Raw genomic sequence first — 19,154 nt, 5'->3', positions numbered from 1 at the left:
TCAACGAATTATTTTAAAAGTGCACATATTTGTCGACAAAAGCACAAATTGGCCTCAATCATTTGAGCGACACCAGATGGGCGAAGCTATACCAGAGCGAACCCATACTGCTTTCAGACTGGCAGAAAAGCACTTCAAGAATCGTGCATACCTGAACCGCTACCCTTCTCTTCTCCAATGGAAAGAACGTCTCATTGATCTATCTCGGTCACAAGCACAAGAGGATGATGAGGTCTGGCAAGCTGGGTGGTGGAGTCCTGAAAATGAAACAGAACTCATAAACAACCAAGCAAAAAAGTCAAAACAAGGAAAAGAGAAAGAAAAGGGAGAACGAGCAAATCTTGATACATCAAATCTCTCCAAGCTCAGACTGAAAGATGGAGCAGTTGCCTATGTTGTCGCTCCAGGTAAGTGCTGCTCTGTTCTTAAAGTCTTAATACAATCTCATCAAGGTGATAGGTTGTATTCTTATCCCGGATTATATGTCTGTCAGTCAGCAGCTGACATTTCTCCATGATTCCCTCGCCAGATATACACTTCCACCGAACCCTCTTTCGTTAACAACCCACTACAATCTACCAGATAATCTCTTCGACTTGTACGTATCTAATCCTCAAGCAAATGTCTATCCCAAGCACATGACTGGAGCTATCGATTCGCAACACTCGGCCTCAAAATCACAACCCAAAAGCAGAACATTGAATGACACAGAGCCTGCATCGGTAATTGGATACGATGAAATTATTGCCCGGAACAAGAACTGGACAGGAGATGTCCCTAGTGATAAACTAGGGATAAAAACAGCTGAAAGGTTGATGAAAGAACTTCGCTGGGCAAATTTAGGCTGGATCTATCAAGTGAGGATAGCAGTTGGCCAGTAGCATGGAGCATCAAAACTTACCATGCGTTCTTTCAAGTGGTCTACCAAGTCCTACAATTTCGCGCTGGATGATCCAATCCCTTTCCCTGCTCCCCTTGCCGATATATGCTCCTCTGCTGTGGCATCAATACCATGGGAACAAGTATTTAGTGATTTATCGGAAGACGAGGCGTCGTCATACCATTACCAAAGTTGGTCCGAGAACTATAGTGAGCAAGTTCCGAGTTAAGTTATCAATGTTGATATATATATGTGCAGAGCCAGATACTGGAATTGTCAACTTTTATCAGCTCAATGACACTTTGATGGCCCACGTTGATCGCGCAGAGTAAGATACATTGCTGACTCTCAAAACAATTCTGACCATTGAATGCGAATTAGGCTTGACCCCGCTCGTCCACTTGTGTCTATATCGTAAGTCAAGTCTTCGAAACTCTCGCCTTATCTAACCTCCTGTAGTCTTGGTCACGCTGCCATACTGCTGCTTGGTACTGCTTCTAGAAATGATACTCCTACTCCTATCATTTTGAGATCAGGCGATATGTTGATTATGAGCGGAACAGGCAGACAATCATACCATGGTTAGTATGAGCTAGATCAAAGAAGTTGATTTCAACTAATTTCATTTCTTATAGGGATCCCACGTATTATGGAAGGCACACTGCCATCGCATTTTCAATTGGAACAAAATGACTCGCCGCAGATGAGAGCTGCCAAACAGTGGATATCCACAGCTCGTATTAACATCAATGCAAGACAAGTCTTTCCTCCTGGTTTTAAAAGACCAAGGTGATAAAGAATGCATCTATCATTTACGTAATGTTGTCATTTAAGACGCGTTGAAAAACGCGTTTTTTTTGTACTTTATTTTGGATGTAAAAATATATTTATTTTTCCTTTTTCCTCCTCTCGTCACTTTCTGTTTAAGCACGTCAAGAAACAACAGCTCATGTCGTCTTCAGAAACCATCAACAGAGAGGAGCTCGCCAAACAATTTGGCAACGCTCTGACAGAGCATCCTGATGTTATGACGGAGTGTTAGTGTGGAGTGCATTCACAATATCTCTTACTCATATACATTCTAGGCCTCTCCCTTCTTCGTCTCTATCACCTAAATGCTCATGACTTGTATTACAAATATGAAGCATTCGTTATGTCAAGGCCATCGGGGCTGCGCTCTAAATTATCCACCATGACAATTGACTCTGTGAAGGATTTCCGGACAGATTTGCAACGCCAGCAACAGACCAAGACAATTACTAGCATGGGAGGCGCCACGGACCGTATATCTTCTTTGAGCAATGATCCAAAAGTTGCAGTTGGAGTCAAGAAAGTAAAAGGAAACTTGGGTGATTTGGAGGGCCTGTAAGTATCTGCCTTTTCTGCCATCTACTTTGTTAATTTTGCTCACAGCTCTTAGCTTAGGAGGGTTTGCTACCCCTGTGCGCCATGTAAAAACCCCTAATGCTCCTTCTTCAGCCACTGTTTACGATTCTTCGGGTGACAACAGATTAACTATATCGGGAGTCAACTCTACAACACCACACAAAAAGTCGCCTATCCCTCCAACCTCAAGTAGCTATCGCCCTGGACCTTCCCAGCTTGCTTCATCTACCAATAACGCTTTTCTGGCCACTCCCATTAACAAAGATTCTATGGGTTTGTCAGTGCCCTCAAGTCCAATGAGTCCTTCAGTAGCAGAGACTTTGTAGGTTATCACTTAATCTATTCGTCACTAATGCCACCCTGTATAGCTCTTCTTCCAAAAAAATACAACCACTTAACCTTTATGCAGGCTCACAAAACCTAGTTGAGACACTCAATCCGCATCTTCCATCTTTCTCGTCATCAGGCAGCAAGCAACACTCCAAGCCTAGAGTGGAATTATCCTCGCTGATAGACTCCTCCGACTACAATTACCGATACATGTTTGAGAAAATTTCTGAACGCAGTGAAGCCTTAGATGATCTGATCGATGATTACGCAGAATCTATTAAAGAGGCTTATGGTCTTATGGAACTCGGCGACCCCCATTTCATTTCAGATGAGAGCATCTACACTGTTGGGCGAATATTATCAAGTGCTACGTCCTCCAAGGTTGACAAGAACTCATTAAAAAGTTCTTTCCATCTTCAATCTTCAAGACTTATCGGCGCAGGTAAACGTATAGCTTTAGAATTCCCTGAACACAAACTTAGAGTCAGAGGTGGTGCACCTGGCGTTCAAGGATTTCCATTGTATTCTGGCTGCTGCGTCTGTGTCAAGGGCAGAAATGGAGGTGGCGAGAAATTTGTTGTGGAGGAAATTTTGATGGCAAGTATTTTGTGTTGATTGATTGGCTATCTGATAATTACATGGCGCAGTCACCCCCAAGTCTTCTCATGCAGTCTTCAGCTTCAGATCTCATATCTTATCAGTATGGCCCGAAATTGAATGGCGAGCCCATCACGATTATCATCGCAGCCGGTCCTTTCACACTAAACGACAGCCTTTCGTATGAGCCGCTTGACACTTTAATTGAGAAAGTCACAGAAGAGAAACCTGATGTCCTCCTTCTAGTATGTGTATTCGGATTAATTCTTTTGCAAGCTTACTGTTTTTAAAACAGATTGGTCCGTTCGTTGACTCTCAGCATCCTGCCATTAAAGGATGTGCAGTGAGCCAGACTCCAGCAGAAATCTTTCGGAATCAGATTTCAAACCGTCTGCAAACTGTTGTTGAAAATAGTTCCGGAACTGTCATTCTCCTCGTTCCAAGTATACGAGATATGGTGTCACAACATATGGCGTTTCCTCAATCGATGTTTGAGAAGGAAGGTTTAGGCATTCCAAAAGTAAGCAATATTGTATGAAGTGCGGCTTTGGTGCTCACCTTTCATAGAAAATTAAGGTTCTTCCTAATCCTTGCATTTTCTGCATTAACGAGGTGTCCATTGCGTTAACCTCTGTGGATATTCTTTTCCATCTTAACCAAGCTCAAGTATTTATGAGAGCTGAAGAAGCCGATCCTGATTCTGAGGTTAATGCCAATGCGGTCATGGACACCTTCGCGGGTTACATACGGCAAGTACTCAACCAACGCAGTTTTTACCCACTTTTCCCTCCTCCAGAAGATCTTGCAGAGGATGTTAATCTGGATGTAACTCATTACTCTTTGCTGAAGTTGGAGCAAGCCCCTGATATTCTTATCTTTCCAAGCAAGCTTAATAAGTTCTCAAAAGTGAGCGTCTCTCGCATAGAAGAATTGACTGACATATGTCAAGATTGTTGATTCCTCTTTGGTGATCAACCCTTCGCAACTTGCTCGCGCTCGTTCGGCTGGTCATTTTGCGAAACTGATTATACATCCGACACCCAAGAAAGATTTGGAGATGGCGCTTGATGCCGAAGATGTTATGCTTGAACATCAAGTTTGGGATCGGGCTCGTTCAGAAATTTGGAAACTTAGATAGGTTTTCTTGCCCAATCCTGCAGCGCAACATTTGTACATCCGTTGTGAAAAGCAGAATGTGGTATAGTTCATATAAAACCATAGCCCTGCATTATTATTCTGGCTGTTTAGCGGCCTCCCCATCTTCTAGTTTCAATTTCTTGGATGCAGGCCCGAATCCACCAGTCGATCCAAACCCGTTTGCGCCCCTGGTGGTTTTGTTCAGAGACTGAGATTAAGACAATTAACACAACTCTCAAGGTGTTCGTCTGGCTACACTCACCTCAACCTGTATTAGTTTTGGTACGGAAATACGCTCAAGAATCAATTGAGCAATACGGTCCTTGGGGTTGACTAGTTACGTCGTGTCAGCGCAACTATGTCACGAGAGTGTCTAGGACGTGAAATACCTTCAAAGTCTACATCGGAGTGGTTGAACAGCAAAACCATGACTGGTCCGCGATAGTCTGAATCAATAACACCGGCTCCCGTTTGGATACCATGTTTCGAGGCTAGAGTCGATAAACAGCAATCTTAGTATTTTTGTTCACAACTAAAGGGCTTCAGACCTACCGAGACCACTTCTGGGAGCAATACGACCATAATGGCCTGGCGGAACAGCAATAGAGAGCTGCAAATCTACAAGCGCTCTACCCTTAGCCGGTATAGTTTTGCTTTCTGCACTGTAAAGGTCTATTCCAGCAGCGAACACAGAGCCATGGGTAGGTAATGTCGCTCGATCTGAAAGGAGTTGCACATCCATTTTGATATCTAGTTCAAGAAAAGACTAGTTCTTAATCAGTGATGAGTCAAATAGATAGACGCGTGAGAGCTTGCCTCTGAATCAGTCATTGCTGATCTTCTATCCTTCAAGTGTTGGTTGTTACTTGGAATAAAGAGACAAGAGTTTCTCACAAACTCAGCTGACGATTTTGACAATGAGTGATATTAATTGTAATGTGTCATTAGAAAAGTGAAATGAAACGAGTGTAATAATAGTTGAAATAGATGCACAAGTATAACTATACTAATAATATAAGACATTGTAATAAACTTGATTACGTAAGCAATGCCCCATATTATTGATGTGAAGGCTTTGCCATTTATGCTTCCTTGCTCCTATTGTGTATGTAGCAGGCATTGCTTTCCAAGTGCACAAATAAGTGATTAGTGCATTATTTCTAATATTTGATAATAATTTTCATGTCAATATATGGAGTAGCATTCATTATATACGTAAATCATGAATAGGTCGATAGAATACTAAGTACACAGTAATCATACTAGTCTTGAACACCCGGCTGAACAGGTTTTCAGTCGTCATAAATGGGATGTTTCCCATATTGTCATCGAGCGGCTAGTTATAGCTTGAATCTCTGCGTTATCATAGTTAATCTAAAACATGTTTCTTTATGAAGTGGAAACTTGCCTTTCCACTGTTGATTCCGCCATGGCACCTCTCCTGAAAGATCTTACACTGTTTAATGAAAGTATTGTGCCAGTTCTTGGACGCCTCCTCGACAACCCCATTACCCCTTCGTTAGTGGTTCCTTCCCCTCTTTTTTCCTGCTCCTTCAAAAACTCTTCTTTTTCTTGATTGATCTCTTCAGCCTCTTCTTCGCTCATATTCTTGCTCGCTAGTTTTTCTTCTTCTATTACTTCATCAAGCAAAGCTTGTTGTTGAGCAGACATGGAACTTGCTTTTCGAATAGAGGAATAGACACTGGGAGAACGACTAAAGCTCGGAGTGAGAGGTTTTGTACTGTTCGCGGTGGTCGCTGAAGTTTTGCTTGGTCGGCGTCCTGACAAAGATCTACCCAGAACAACGGGAAACGATTTGCGAGTTTCAGTTCCTTTTGTGTGGGAAAACGCTGAGCCAGTAGCAGAATACACGGATGGCTGCTCAAAATTGGTAGGAGCGTCTAAATATTTTGGGCTTTCTGTCGTCGGTAGAGAGAAAATTGAAAAAGTGTTTAGTGGAATCTCACTATCTAAAGTATCATTTACTATAGCCGAAGAAGTTGTCGGGTGCAAATATTTCTCCGCAATGCCGTCAGTGTGTCGACGTGCGAAATGAGACATTCGGTCTGATATCCAAGTCTGTGAAGTTTCGGGCATCAGATCGCTCTGGTTGCTATGATGCGACGTAGTGGACAGGGGTTCTATTTTTGACCTCAATGTTAATGGCCTTCCTTCATCCTTAAGCTCATCCTCTTGATCACTGAAGCTTGGCGGCCAGTTGGCCATTCTACCTGATCCTCCATTGGCGGAAGTGAGGGATAACCTCATTTCAATGCAGTCGTCCAAGTCAATGACTGAACGCGGGTCGCGTTGAAGAAGCAAGAACCGATCAAAATCCTCCGTGTAAGCAGGTTGATCATTGTATCCTCTAGAACGATGATATGGCGGAATATCTTCCCATGGGGGAAGAGGTGGGTGTGGAACAACTATGCGTTGGTTGTCAGAAATGGGTGTAGGGTAGGATGGTGCAATAAGATAATTATCAAGCGGGGTATTCGAAGACGGTATGGGATCAAAATGAATTTTTGAATCAAGACTATGAAAGATGGTCCGGTCAAAAGGAATTGACTTGCGAAACGAAAAGAATTTGTGTCGATTATTCCAACTTTTTATCCATTTACCAAGATTGTGTCGTAAAGTTCTATATTTGTCGTTTCTCGCCCTATGGCTATCGATGATGTTGTCGTCTTCATCTGAAGATGCGTATTCGGACCCATTGCTGTTACTATGAGTCGAATGCGTTAATGGAGTTACAGGCGGACAAAGTAGATCTGCTTCTTCGTGATCCAGCCTAATTTACACATGTTAGGATTTTATAATCAAAGCTTCATCTTTGCGCACTTATCAAATCTCTTTTTCAAAGCCCGCGTTATGCTGAGGCGTAATCAATACAAAATTTCCTCAAAAGTCCAATACGATAGACTTACATTAGCTTTTCTACCAAGGTAAGCACAAACAAGACCCCAGTAGAAGCCGCGTGACCTTTAGCTTCGTCTAGAAAAAGTCAGCCTTGCCTATAAATTCATTTGTAAAATCACTGACTCAAGATGAAGAAGGCAAATAGGACAAACTGCGCCACTATACAACAATTAGCAGGCAAGAAAGAGCGGCAAAAGACTACTTACATACGAGGGCGTCCAAGCTATATCGCAAAATTCTGATACTCGATCGACGTCCATTTACTTCATATAATCTACCATAGACGAAGATAAACTGTCGCTTCCAAACCACTATACCCATTAGGCCATAGAATTAATTGTCAAGCTACGTTCGCGCTTACCATAACAAGCTCCATAGTAGACGAGTGTAAAGGCAATAACAAGGGGATTAAGAAGCGCAAAGAGATGCATGATAGCACCACCGAGAACTGTTTTGTTAGCTTGGGCATCTAGTGATAGCCAAATATTCACGTTGTTGAGGCAACTGGCTGAAATGGCTGAAAGTAGGGCTATATAGAGTCAGTTCTATGTCAATTAGATAACGAGAAGCGGATATACTGTTCAGTTCGGGACCTGCGTTGCCTAGGGATTATGGATCGACGGGTGCCAAACACATATATGATGGTTGGCAACTACACGAACAAGATGTAAGATATGAACATGCTACAGTGGATAAATGCCTTACTCCAAAACGAAACACCTCAAAGAAAGGTTGAATAGCAACCTGTAATAAGATGTATGATGCAAAATATGGTGCCGCAGTAGGCTACATTCTTATCAGTGTGTTTCGTATAATAACAAAAAAGAAGAAAAAATGCTCAACGTACAAATGCTGAGGCGATTATGGGAAGCGGATAGAATTTTTTAGCTTGAAAAGCGGTGAGATACGCCTTAATGGTTGATTGCCCGATCTGAATGAAAATTAACCATACACCAAATACTTTGAGATTTGACACCTACAGCGAAAAAGACAACACCATTCACCATCACTATGTTTAGTTAGCAATAGCTTGTCAAATTTCCAGATAAAATCCTCTTGCAAAATTTCCAAAATCTTTCCATCACGCTATCATGTATCCCCAACCTTGTGACAATAGTTTCTGCTTTGTTTGCAATAACCAACAAGATTGGACAAATTGCGAGTGTCAAGAGAGCTACAAGAATGACTGGCGCCAAAGAGGTGATAACAGAAGCAGTTTTGGCATGGTTATTTAAGAAATCCTGAAGCGGCTTGACAAAGCCTGCAATGTTTGTAAGAGAAGCGAGCGCACAGAGCAAGGAAACAGGGAATATCTGAAAATCAGCGCCGCCCATGCGAGTAAACTTACCCAAATCAAAGTGAACGCCCAAACACCAATATGAACAGCCCATCCCCTTACAAATTCTGCCTTGTAAACACTTTTACTTAGCCTTGGCCATAAAATGTTTGTCCAATCAGGTGCTGCTATCGCTTTGCACGCAAAAGCCCTTTTGGGATGACTATCCAAAATTTTCAAAGCCAATCTGGCTGTTTTTGCATCTATGAATGTTACAAACGCTGTTGAGGCTGCAGAGTACTCATCTAGCGGTCTTGACCGAGCTTCGCTCAAGAGCATTGTGAGATAGCTGAGCTTTGTGGTGAGGTAGTCAATGATAGGGGCGTTGTGCTTGTGGAAGAACGATGTAACATAAGTGAGTTCTTGGTAAGGATCAAGATACTCTCGAGGAATTGAATGAAGCGCCTGTGGTAAATTTAGATAGCTTAGACGACTTAAGGAAAGAAAAACCATGGCCAAAACTTACGTCCCACACAGTTTCATCCTGTGGGGGTCTTTCTTCAGTAAATCTGCCGAGTTTCTCTACAAGTATTGATATGCGATGCTGCTTTTCAGGATCCTTGATGGACTTGATTAATTCGGGTTTTTTATAGTACTTGGCCACAACTTTCAGAACTCGCTTGGCTAATTTTGTATGGGCCTGATATCAGCCTCATACAGCAGAAACGAGTCTTACAATTTCTAAATTTCTTAAAACTTCTTCCCTTCTCGATCGAAGACTGATGAGGCGAGCAAGTTTTCTAACAAGAACCACATCGTCTACGTTGGACCTTTCTTTAGGCTCCACGTCTACTGAACAGGAGGGATTCTGTCCAATGGGTATCCCTTGTTTGATAAACTGACCTGAAGGTTGGCGTCTCAAAGGATTTTGTTTTTGCGCACGATGCCGACGTATATAATAGTCAAAATAGTCTCTAAGGACTTCTTTATCACGCATGTCGGGTGGAATATTCATTACCATTATCGTCCTGAATCTCTTGATTCCTTCGCAGTTTTCCTCAATGACATTTTCATCCCCGCCTTCCTCTCCTCTAGATATTTCTCTCTTTGAGGCCTTTTGAATTCTCACTTTGGCTGCTAAAGCTTTGATTTCTCTTTGACGATACGCCAAAGCTCCCCATGTGATCCACAAGATGGTATATGTCCAAGTTATAGTCAGCCACCATATAAGAAGAGCATGCACCCAAAGCCATTTTGAGCCTGACGATTTGACAAGTGAGGAAACGGAAGCGCGTAACATTGAAGTTGAGGCTATATCTTTAGGCGAATAAAAAATATGCAGAGGCATCAAGATCGGCATGATGACGAGTGTCTGAAGAAGGGTATAGAAGACTAAAAGTGTGTCAGCTTGAGTCTGTAGTCTATTGAGGCAACATGACAGACAGCAACCGCGAAGAAATCTCGCATGTAGCGTGATATCCAGCCCACATTTTGCAGGCATGTCCCGTTCTCTAGATTGGAGAGCTACGGCAATCCACATAAAAGGCCATCTTGGCAGTGGGCGCGATGGATTGACTGCCCATGCTTTTGGCTGAAATATGCTATAATATCAACCCAGCACATACAGTCATTGACCTACTATCCAAACTCCCAACTCTCTCTTGAGCCCAATTTTTCTCTCTCAGGATCTCTTTTTCCCTCATTGTCTACGAGTCCCTCACTGCTCGATCTACCGTCTCTTCTCTCCGGATGTTGTATCCCTAAGTCCTTCTGTCTGCGCCATGACCTCACAGTGGCCTTGTATATCCTTGCCCAGATGCGCTCATGAGGTCCTTCCCTGCCTGTTTTGCGCGGGACATGTGCTTCAACCTCATACCCAATGAGACAAGCACCTGCAATAGCAAGAGTCAAGTAGAAATTATCGAGAAGACCAGAGTAGGCTGCTGTATAGTTGGCGTGTTGCGATAAGTCAGCCATGCCAGCCTTTTAGAAAGAGAAAGATAGATAACGATTAAACAAAGGTATATCTATAATAGCCACGTGGTACCCACGTGTATGAGTATAATATTACGTAATACCACTGTATTTAAACAAACAAATACAGAGCACACAAAATGATTACTATTCACTCTTCTACTACACCAAACACCCTTGCCAGAAGATGTTTGAAAACACAACTGTAAGTGATTGTTAACGGCAGTATGGGAGTTTGGGGTTATTAACGCCTGGTCAGCGCGATCTATTGTCATGAGCTCTCCTACATATTCTACTAAAATTCCTTCATACGCTCAGGCCATCCACCATTTTGACCCTTCGGTGCTCGCCTTAAATTCAGCGTCCTCTGCCAATCTCTATCTCGATTTCAAGGCAGGCCAGCTCATCAGAGTACACGTTAAGGATGCCACGGGTTGGTGGGACGGCGAGGTAGTACACTCACCAAGCGACGATGAACGAGCCACTCGCAGAGGATGGTTCCCTAGCAATTATATCCAAGAAGTAGACAGTGACGCGGTGTCTCAAACTTTTGCTCCCATTGAGTTAACCAGTGAGGCACATGGCGGAGCAGTCACCTCTAGCAGCCAGGATTCAACATCTCCTTCTTTTAGTGACACGTTCACGTGCTCACGTCAGACGTCACTTGCGTCAAGTCGCTCTCATGCGTCTGAGCAGACATCCCTCACCCAGGTAGAGCTCGAGGACGATCTTGATCCACTCCCTCAGTCCTTTCAACTCCTTATCCAACCTATAGTACAATCGCTCACATTGCTGGACTCTGCAATCCATAGTAATCGAAAAACACATATCCAGCCCTCTACAGCATGTGTCATATCGTCTATCCGGGCAGCACTAGCCCAAACAGATTGTCTTAGCAAAGAGTCACCAATACTCGCATCATGGCCTAATCTCGCAAAAGAGAGAAAGATCGTCTTGGTCGAGTTGTCTAGATTGGTAAACTGTGCACGGACAGCAAGTGGGATGGACGACCATGAAGGCACTCAACCTCATGCTGATGATTTGCAAGGATTGGAAGAACTTGCAAAGTCCGCAAGGGGTGTGTTTGCTAGTATTAAACGGTTCTTGCATTACGCAACTCGATGCGGTGTGCATCTTGCCTCGAGTAACCAAAATGGAGAAATTGTCTTATCTGCTACTTCTTCGGTTGCCAGCGATGTCATGACTGTGCCGACCCCAATGACATCCGAGTCTCAAATTAGATCTTCTCCGGGTGGAAACAAGCGTCTGCAAGAGACTTTTAAACGTCGTATCGCCAGTATAGGTGACTTGAGAGCGGCCAGATCGCGACAGCGTTCAAACAGCCCTCCTCCTCTTCCAACGGGCCAATCTGTTCACAGCAGAGCACCCTCTCAGGTCCCTACGCCCATATCTGCGACATTCTCAAATTATTCTGATGTATCTTCTCCCTCTTCTGTCCGTTCCTTCCACGAGCGTCGCATGCAGGGAAGCATGGACAGTGTTTTTAGTCATGTGAGTAACGTAACTTCAGAGGAACTTCATTCGCCTTGGCAAAATCAAAAACCAATGGCTGCGCCGATGCCCTCCACAGCCTCCGTGCCCCGAGTACTCGAATCCGTCGTAGGCATCTATGATGCAATCGGATATGCTGAAGACGCGCTTTTATCCATTATTGCAGCATTCATTGGCCACATTCATTCTCATCACATTGGATCACATCCCTCGAGTCATGCCGGTCTAATTGAAATGACTCGTGAAACTATTGATAGCGTCCGAGAAGTCCTGACTGTCGTGGAAACTGTTGGGAGTAACTCTGGCGTGAGATACAGGCGACCGAAAGAAGTCGTGTTTTTGAGGATCGCCAAAGATCAGTTGTATGAAGTGGCAGGGTCACTTGTGGAAAGTGCTGAGATTGTCGCCCATGCGCCGTTTTCAGAAGTTAGTGAAGAAAGTTATGATAGAGAAAAGACTCGTCTGCTTCAAACTGCTACAGGAACGCTGCGAGCTGGAACAGAGTGTATACGACTTTTGAAGCATTGTGTTCCCAAGGAAGATATGTCTCTATTTCAATCTAGCCTTCCTCATTCTAGCGTCTCAGCAAATTATGCGCTTTCTCCTCGATCAAGTGATGAGGATTTTGTACCACGAGACAAAGTCGTTGGCACTCGAAGTTTACATACTCTCTCAGGGCTACATAGAAAAGCAACAAGTTTAGAACACTTACAGAAAAGGTATCAGGAAGGCGAGCAGCTAATACAAACGCTTGCGAAAAACGATGAAAACGAAACAGAGTCTAAAGAGAAAGAGGAGCTGGTTCAAGGAGGAAACAAGACTTCGACAACGATACTAATCATGGACGAAAAACAGAAACTATTTCCTGTACGTGTGACTATATGGTATTATGAGCTATTGATGACATCCCAAAGACTCCAACTTTGTCTTCAACGCAAGCGACTCTACAAGAATCTTGCCCCATTCTTCGTCCTCATCATCCTGCACATGAATTTCTGCAAGCATTCTCAGAAACTAGTCATGTGGAACCAAGGACCCGCTCCGTCAGTATGAAAACTCCGGTATTTCCACGAATTCGACACCATTCACCCTCGCGCTCGGCCGATCTCGACAAATTTACGAGCAACTTGACGTTTGTTTCTGACGAGAGCTTGGGTCTTCCTTCGTGTACAACTGCTGCTTCCGCTCGCTTGTCTGTACATACTCAAAGAAGTTCATCACTGCCCACTGAACCTACAAATGAAATTTCCACTAAACCACCGTGTGATGCCACACCGGTACCCAAAAGACGAAGAGAAAAAACATCCTTAGGACTTAAATTGGATATTCCGCTGCTAAGTGTTTCATCTCAGATGGCCGATCTTGCTTTGAATGACATATCCGAGCCCATCATTAATGCTCGGCCAAAGTTGATGCAAAACTTGCCCACTTTTGTAGGCGATATTGATATGTTGGTCAAAACTCCAGACTTCGATACCAGGGAAATCACTTTCAACTCTGAAGGCAATATGATTGGTGCTTCTCTAGCAGTTTTGGTAGAAAAGATGACCCCGCACGATGGACCGGTAGATCCTACGTTTAGCGATACCTTTTGGTATACATTCAGGCTATTCACTACTCCCAAGAAACTTTTTGATGCCCTCCTCGACAGATGGAATCTTCAACGCCCAGAGCTAGTACAAATGAGCAACGAAGAAGAAATGGTTTGGAAAGATTGTAAAATATTCCCTCTGCGTTTACGCATCTTCAACTTTCTCAAGAGTTGGCTCGAACTACACTGGCGTCCTGTCACAGATCAAGAAATTTTGCACGATCTAAAAAGGTTTGCCGATGAGGAAGTTTTGGTCACTTTACCTACCATGGCTCAGAGGTTCTCTTTGATGATTGATAAAAAGATGGAAATGACCAGTTCTGTGGTGGTTGACGGGCCTAAACATAAGATAGTATCGTCTAGCCTACTATCTGCTGTCCCTCATTCTCAAACAACCGCCGGTCTTCCTCCAACACCTCTTATCTCCAAGAACCTCCATGCGGTACTACAGAAGTCGAACGGTAGTATAAATATCAACATTACTGAATTCGATGTACTTGAACTCGCGCGTCAACTCACGATTATTGTCTCTAAAATATTTCGTCAGGTACTTCCGGAAGATTTATTGATGACTGGCAAAAAGACCATACCGGAGCTTAAAGCGCTAAGTACCCACTCAAATCAAGTTACGGGCTGGGTGGCGGATAGTGTTCTGAACGAGAGGGATGCAAAAAAGAGAGCGACGCTGTTGAAATATTTTATTAAGCTGGCTGATGTAAATCTGAAGTCAAGTTGTGCCGAGCTGATATCGTTCGTAGAAATGTCTGATGATCAACAATTTTTTTACTTTGTTTGCGGTTCTTGCTGGACTGAACAGCAGCACAATTCTGAGATTGAAAAAGACATGGGGGGTGTGTTATATCTCATGTGTTGGCATTTCTCGCATATTGACATAAATTGTATCTGCAGGCACTGTCCGCAAAGTACCATATAATGATTGAACGGTTACGTACAATCATTGAACACACTAAGGTATGCGTTGATTACATCTAACGATATCCTCGTTAATATTGATCTAGAATCACGCAACCTATCGATCTCGATTGAGAGATGCTTCGTCACCCTGTTTACCTTTTCTCGGTTTGATTCTTACCGAGTAAGCCATTACTTCTTTCCTTTATTGGCTAGTCCTCACAATCTCAAAGTATCACCTTTATATTTGATGGTAACTCCAACACAAGACCTTCAAGCACGACGTCCGACATTAACCTCATCAATTACGATAAATATGCAAAACTTGGAAAGATAGCTATGGAATTTAAAAGGTACCAAGAGGTTGGTGCAGCCATATTGTCCTATGCTCAAGATATTGACAAATTAATCCACTTTGTAGCCGTTCAATATTCAAGAGTTGCAAGCAGTACAAGCTTTTCTTCATAATGTGTTGACAGAGCGAGGAAGTGGTTCCATCGACGCTCTTTATCGGAAGAGTTGTGAGTTTTCTACAGAGTCTTATTTAGCCTCCCCTAAAACCCTAATATCAGTGATGCTTGAGCCTCGACAAGGTTCGGAAAAATTAAGATCGAATGTCGAGAAACCGAACTGGTTGTCTGTCAAGATATAAGACGAAAATCCTAACGCATTATATTAGTCTGTTGTGTTACATCAACAATGGGTAGTTCTCCATTTACACTTATTTTGCATTGCATCCGTCGTTCAAAGGAGTTTCTCAAGATTTATACAAATATTTACAATTCTTTTTCTTGGTCTATGTTAAGCATGAAACTTTTGGGCATCTTCTATTCTGTTTATCACACAATTAAGAAGCTATGCCTTCAAAAGAAGAAGTCTACGATTCATTTATAATTCTTAGTTATATCTCCTGTCCAAAACTGAACAAATACAAGATAAGTTAAGACTGAAAGATCTGATGAATTGATAACAAGATGAAATAAAATTTGTCCACCTCAAAGCACATCTAGACAGCTAAGCTTAAGCCATACTCGCCACCCTCGAAGCTAGCATTACCCCCTTCAAAAACAGCTGCCATGCTACTGACGTCGAAACTAAAACTCGTGATATCCCAGCCATTTGCAACCGGCGGGCTAAGGAATGCAGGAGAATCCGTATGGAATTCTTCGGCTGCGAGATTGGAAGAAAGATTTGAATTCGATGACGAATTGGCAACGTTGGATGTTAAATGAGCGAGGTCGTGTAAAGGGTTATTAGATAGGCTAGTAAAAAGTGAAGACCTACTGGTATCTGGCTCGTGTGATATTTGATCCTGGTTGGGGGTGACTATTAGAGAAGAAGAAGAAGTGCTTGCTGTCGTAACACTGCTGCCCACATGACGCCCGTACTTAATAACATGATCTTTTGTACAACTATTGTCGGGTGAACATTAGCATATTTACTAACGAAAGAAAAAGTCGAAAATGGAATCAAGACACACTCATAGCAAATACTGTGGTTCAAGCCGCTAATCGGACGAGATATTTGATCCAGAAGATCATCGACTACTTTGAGATGTCTGATTCCAGTTGGAAACCTCTCTCCATAACGCTTCAAAGCCATTCTACTCAGAACTTCGTCAGCTTCATGCCGCTGTTGTTACTTCAAAAAGGACCAACCTAAATACTTCAATTTCTGAATGAAAAACGGATGCTGAAACCAGATCGCCACATTGTATGGCGGTAGTCACAAATCTTATCAACCCCCGACATGAGAGACACCACACGAATGTACAATGAGGAGGGAAAAGAGAAAGGTCATAGCTTGTCGACGTCACTATCATTTGTTCGTAATTGTTGGATATGATCACAAAAATTGCTCACCATCATAGAGTAAAGACAGAGTTGCTCGGATGGCAGAAAGAGTCACACGTGCACCTTCTTCCATCCAAGTATCTTTTGTGATCAATGGCTCGCCCAAACTCATGATTGCACTGACAGGGTCATCAACACCATGTCTTTTGATTCAGAGATACCCTATGCTGACCTATGAGTGATCCACAGCGCAATGATCAGATCTCTATCAATGTTTGCGCCTCTGTTACCCATAACTTTCTGAGTAGAGCGACCCCTGAATTCGGGCGGAAAGGACATTCGAAATATATTGACTTGAGAGAGCAAAATACGAAATGTTGGGTTGGAGACATACTCTCTATTATAAATGAGATGGATTGACGTTTTTGAAGGAAGAAAAAGCTGTACGATATACTGTGCCTGCCTCGAGAGTATCTTCGAAAGAAGACATTGACATCTCCAAGGATTTTCAAAGCTTTGATATAGAAACATAAGCTCTGCCGTAAGCATTAGTAAGAACTGGCTGGCACCATGGCAGCACATACGTCTCGATGCTCTGGAGGATCTGTTGACAATGGTCACCATTCACTCTATACGAAGGGTTTGAACCTACGAAAGCTCAAGAGATCAGGCGATTGAAGAGATTGAGACCCAGCCAAATCTCCGTAACCCTGATCGTAGACGCTCTGCAAACAAGGTAGTTCCACGGTTATTTCATCGTCCACTAGTGACGTCGGCCATGTTGTCGAAGCAGTTACAGACCTTTCCAGTATAAAAGTCATCCTATAGTCGCTATCAGTCTCGAGAAACCCGCCAAACAGATAAAAAGCCAGAGACATACCACCATGATCGGTCTCTTTCAGCTTGCTCCAGAGCCGATTGAGCAGGTGGAAGAAGATAACCTGATTGGCGACGTAATGAAGATTCTGGCATATCTAAATTGGACATTGACGTCACACGAATGTCAAGATATGCACAGCTGGACGTACTAGGCGAGTCGTTAATGCGCATGGGCGTTGCGATACGAACACACATGCCAGATTCTATCCAAAGATCCGTCCACCTTGTTATATTAGGACAAATCATTGCCGCCATGAAAGATCTCATCTTACCAGGCATTGTATTGATCGACAGTAGTTGCAATGACTTGTGCTACCACGACATAAGAAACTGAAATATGATGTATAGGGTGCACATACCTTGTAAACATTGTAGAAACTTGTCACCTCTATCTACGTAATGGTAAAAAGTCTCAAATGCCTTCCTTCTATGCCAAAGCTGAAACCTTGCCATTGGTGAAGGACTAGACCTGAAAGTAGAGCTTATGAAATATTGTGATGCGTTTGTTCCTGTTTCTAAACTAGAATCAGTGTCGAAGTTACGCTCGGGATGGACTAGGGTATTGGCGGTGGACCCAACAGGAAAGTAAGCCTTTGAGCGAAGGGATGACTCGGGAATGAAATTCGCAGTGATAGCAAGAATTGCATGGATTAAAGACGTGCACTGAGTGACAGCCAAGCTGAGCAAGGCCCTTCCAAGATCCAAGAAACTTCTCTTACAGGAAAATGTTGACTAGATGGAGGCCGTTGTAGAGATTGTGTTAACATTGTTTTGTTTAACATTTTGGGTAATGTTGGGACCTTTTCAAAAAACACTTTTACAGCATGCTAAATGATGATTGAGTTATTGGTTTGAATTAGATGAATTTCTTACGTCAACAGCAGCAGGAGTAGGTAAATCTTTGGGCCAACTACCTCATCATGAGCAAAGCAATGAGCGAAAAATCAATCACTTACTCGGGCCAAATGATTTCGCTCTGCTCTTCGAGCAACGTTTTGGATTCTGAATCCACATACCTTCCTTCTTTGTTTTGCGAATATTCTACTTCAGACCCAGCCAGCCTCTTATCGAACCTTTCATGGTCTGATATGCTCGCTTCGTTGTTGACAGGAGCGTACTCATCTCTAAAGACCTCCACTCTGGTTCCGCAGTCATCGTTAGAATCATATACCTTGTCTCCCGTGTATCCTCCTAAAGACAATAAGGTAGGTTTATAAATATGAGGGAAATCAAACTGTCCAGATGGCTGTGTTTGAATCGTATATGGATTTGTGCACCCAGTCTGATTGCTAGAGGTAGAAATGGACTGGCGCCAAGATTCCGTGACTCCTTCAGATGCAGCTGATATTCTTAAATCTAGAAAGCTGTTTGTAAGAGAAAGCAACATACCGATTCTACCTTCCAGCTCATCGGGTTTTGTCCTCTTTGCCTTGGAATCTTCGTCTTTGGTCGTTAAAAGGTCTTCACCTTCCATTGCCTGTCTCTTTGCCTGCTCTCTCCTTCTCTTCGTTCGTGCACTGGGTTCTTTAATCTCGTCCCATTTGCATTCTTCAGTCATTTCGGAGGATCCCAGCCCTTTCGCGCGATATTTTTGACAGTTTGAACATACTGGACGATTTGCATCACATTTCTGAGAGTAGGTGAGCAGAATTTACATTTATATGACAGTGCCGCTTATTCACAAGTTTGCGTCGACGACAAGCGTGGCAAGCCGAATTGCGACTGAGGATTTTGGGGACATCGCTGTCATAGCGGGATGTGTGCAAATGATTATTAATGTTTAACATATTGACGAGGAAGAGAATAAGCAAAAGAGAACAAATGTTATAGACGAAAGAATTAAGGATGGGTGACGATTGGCCTATACAACATTGACTGTCTTTGGAAACGGACATTGGCGCCAATCTCCGTGTCATCATTGAATCTGTCCAGTTTTGTATACCCGGAAAAATATCAAAACTACAAAAA

General features: G+C 43.0%; 5 protein-coding genes across 5 annotated transcripts; 3 read left to right on the top strand and 2 right to left on the bottom strand.

Annotated features, from left to right (window-relative positions):
- Nucleotides 1–76: 76 nt before the first annotated feature.
- L203_104272 (alkylated DNA repair protein AlkB) lies at nucleotides 77–1,673 on the top strand (the record flags this gene model as incomplete). The annotated part of the gene is made up of 7 exons (XM_066213659.1): nucleotides 77–407; nucleotides 460–857; nucleotides 918–1,089; nucleotides 1,139–1,208; nucleotides 1,262–1,294; nucleotides 1,340–1,461; nucleotides 1,516–1,673. 7 exons carry the CDS (start codon nucleotides 77–79, stop codon nucleotides 1,671–1,673), a joined length of 1,284 nt encoding a protein of 427 aa, XP_066069756.1.
- Nucleotides 1,674–1,829: 156 nt separating this feature from the next.
- Nucleotides 1,830–4,331, top strand: L203_104271 (uncharacterized protein; the record flags this gene model as incomplete). The annotated part of the gene is made up of 8 exons (XM_066213658.1): nucleotides 1,830–1,917; nucleotides 1,966–2,245; nucleotides 2,301–2,588; nucleotides 2,635–3,193; nucleotides 3,244–3,438; nucleotides 3,489–3,713; nucleotides 3,761–4,099; nucleotides 4,143–4,331. The coding sequence occupies 8 exons, from the start codon at nucleotides 1,830–1,832 to the stop codon at nucleotides 4,329–4,331; spliced, it is 2,163 nt and encodes a 720-aa protein (XP_066069755.1).
- Nucleotides 4,332–4,424: 93 nt separating this feature from the next.
- L203_104270 (uncharacterized protein) lies at nucleotides 4,425–5,161 on the bottom strand (the record flags this gene model as incomplete). The annotated part of the gene is made up of 5 exons (XM_066213657.1): nucleotides 4,425–4,538; nucleotides 4,593–4,663; nucleotides 4,720–4,821; nucleotides 4,883–5,096; nucleotides 5,147–5,161. The coding sequence occupies 5 exons, from the start codon at nucleotides 5,159–5,161 to the stop codon at nucleotides 4,425–4,427; spliced, it is 516 nt and encodes a 171-aa protein (XP_066069754.1).
- Nucleotides 5,162–10,772: 5,611 nt separating this feature from the next.
- Nucleotides 10,773–15,166, top strand: L203_104269 (uncharacterized protein; the record flags this gene model as incomplete). The annotated part of the gene is made up of 8 exons (XM_066213656.1): nucleotides 10,773–12,878; nucleotides 12,926–14,317; nucleotides 14,361–14,453; nucleotides 14,512–14,574; nucleotides 14,622–14,698; nucleotides 14,748–14,877; nucleotides 14,936–15,035; nucleotides 15,087–15,166. 8 exons carry the CDS (start codon nucleotides 10,773–10,775, stop codon nucleotides 15,164–15,166), a joined length of 4,041 nt encoding a protein of 1,346 aa, XP_066069753.1.
- A 354-nt stretch (nucleotides 15,167–15,520) lies between these two features.
- Nucleotides 15,521–18,973, bottom strand: L203_104268 (uncharacterized protein; the record flags this gene model as incomplete). Its single annotated transcript, XM_066213655.1, has 17 exons — nucleotides 15,521–15,926; nucleotides 15,995–16,117; nucleotides 16,173–16,329; nucleotides 16,377–16,486; nucleotides 16,540–16,704; nucleotides 16,755–16,843; nucleotides 16,892–16,911; nucleotides 16,960–17,129; nucleotides 17,188–17,281; nucleotides 17,336–17,409; nucleotides 17,459–17,498; nucleotides 17,546–17,849; nucleotides 17,906–18,013; nucleotides 18,060–18,096; nucleotides 18,143–18,527; nucleotides 18,576–18,816; nucleotides 18,869–18,973. The coding sequence occupies 17 exons, from the start codon at nucleotides 18,971–18,973 to the stop codon at nucleotides 15,521–15,523; spliced, it is 2,628 nt and encodes an 875-aa protein (XP_066069752.1).
- Nucleotides 18,974–19,154: the final 181 nt, after the last annotated feature.

The sequence above is a fragment of the Cryptococcus depauperatus genome, chromosome 5 (genome assembly GCF_001720195.1).
Source record: "Cryptococcus depauperatus CBS 7841 chromosome 5, complete sequence".
Taxonomy (NCBI): Eukaryota; Fungi; Basidiomycota; class Tremellomycetes; order Tremellales; family Cryptococcaceae; genus Cryptococcus; species Cryptococcus depauperatus.
The sequence above is the reverse complement of the archived record's forward strand: the minus strand, read 5'-3'. Positions and strand labels throughout refer to the sequence as shown.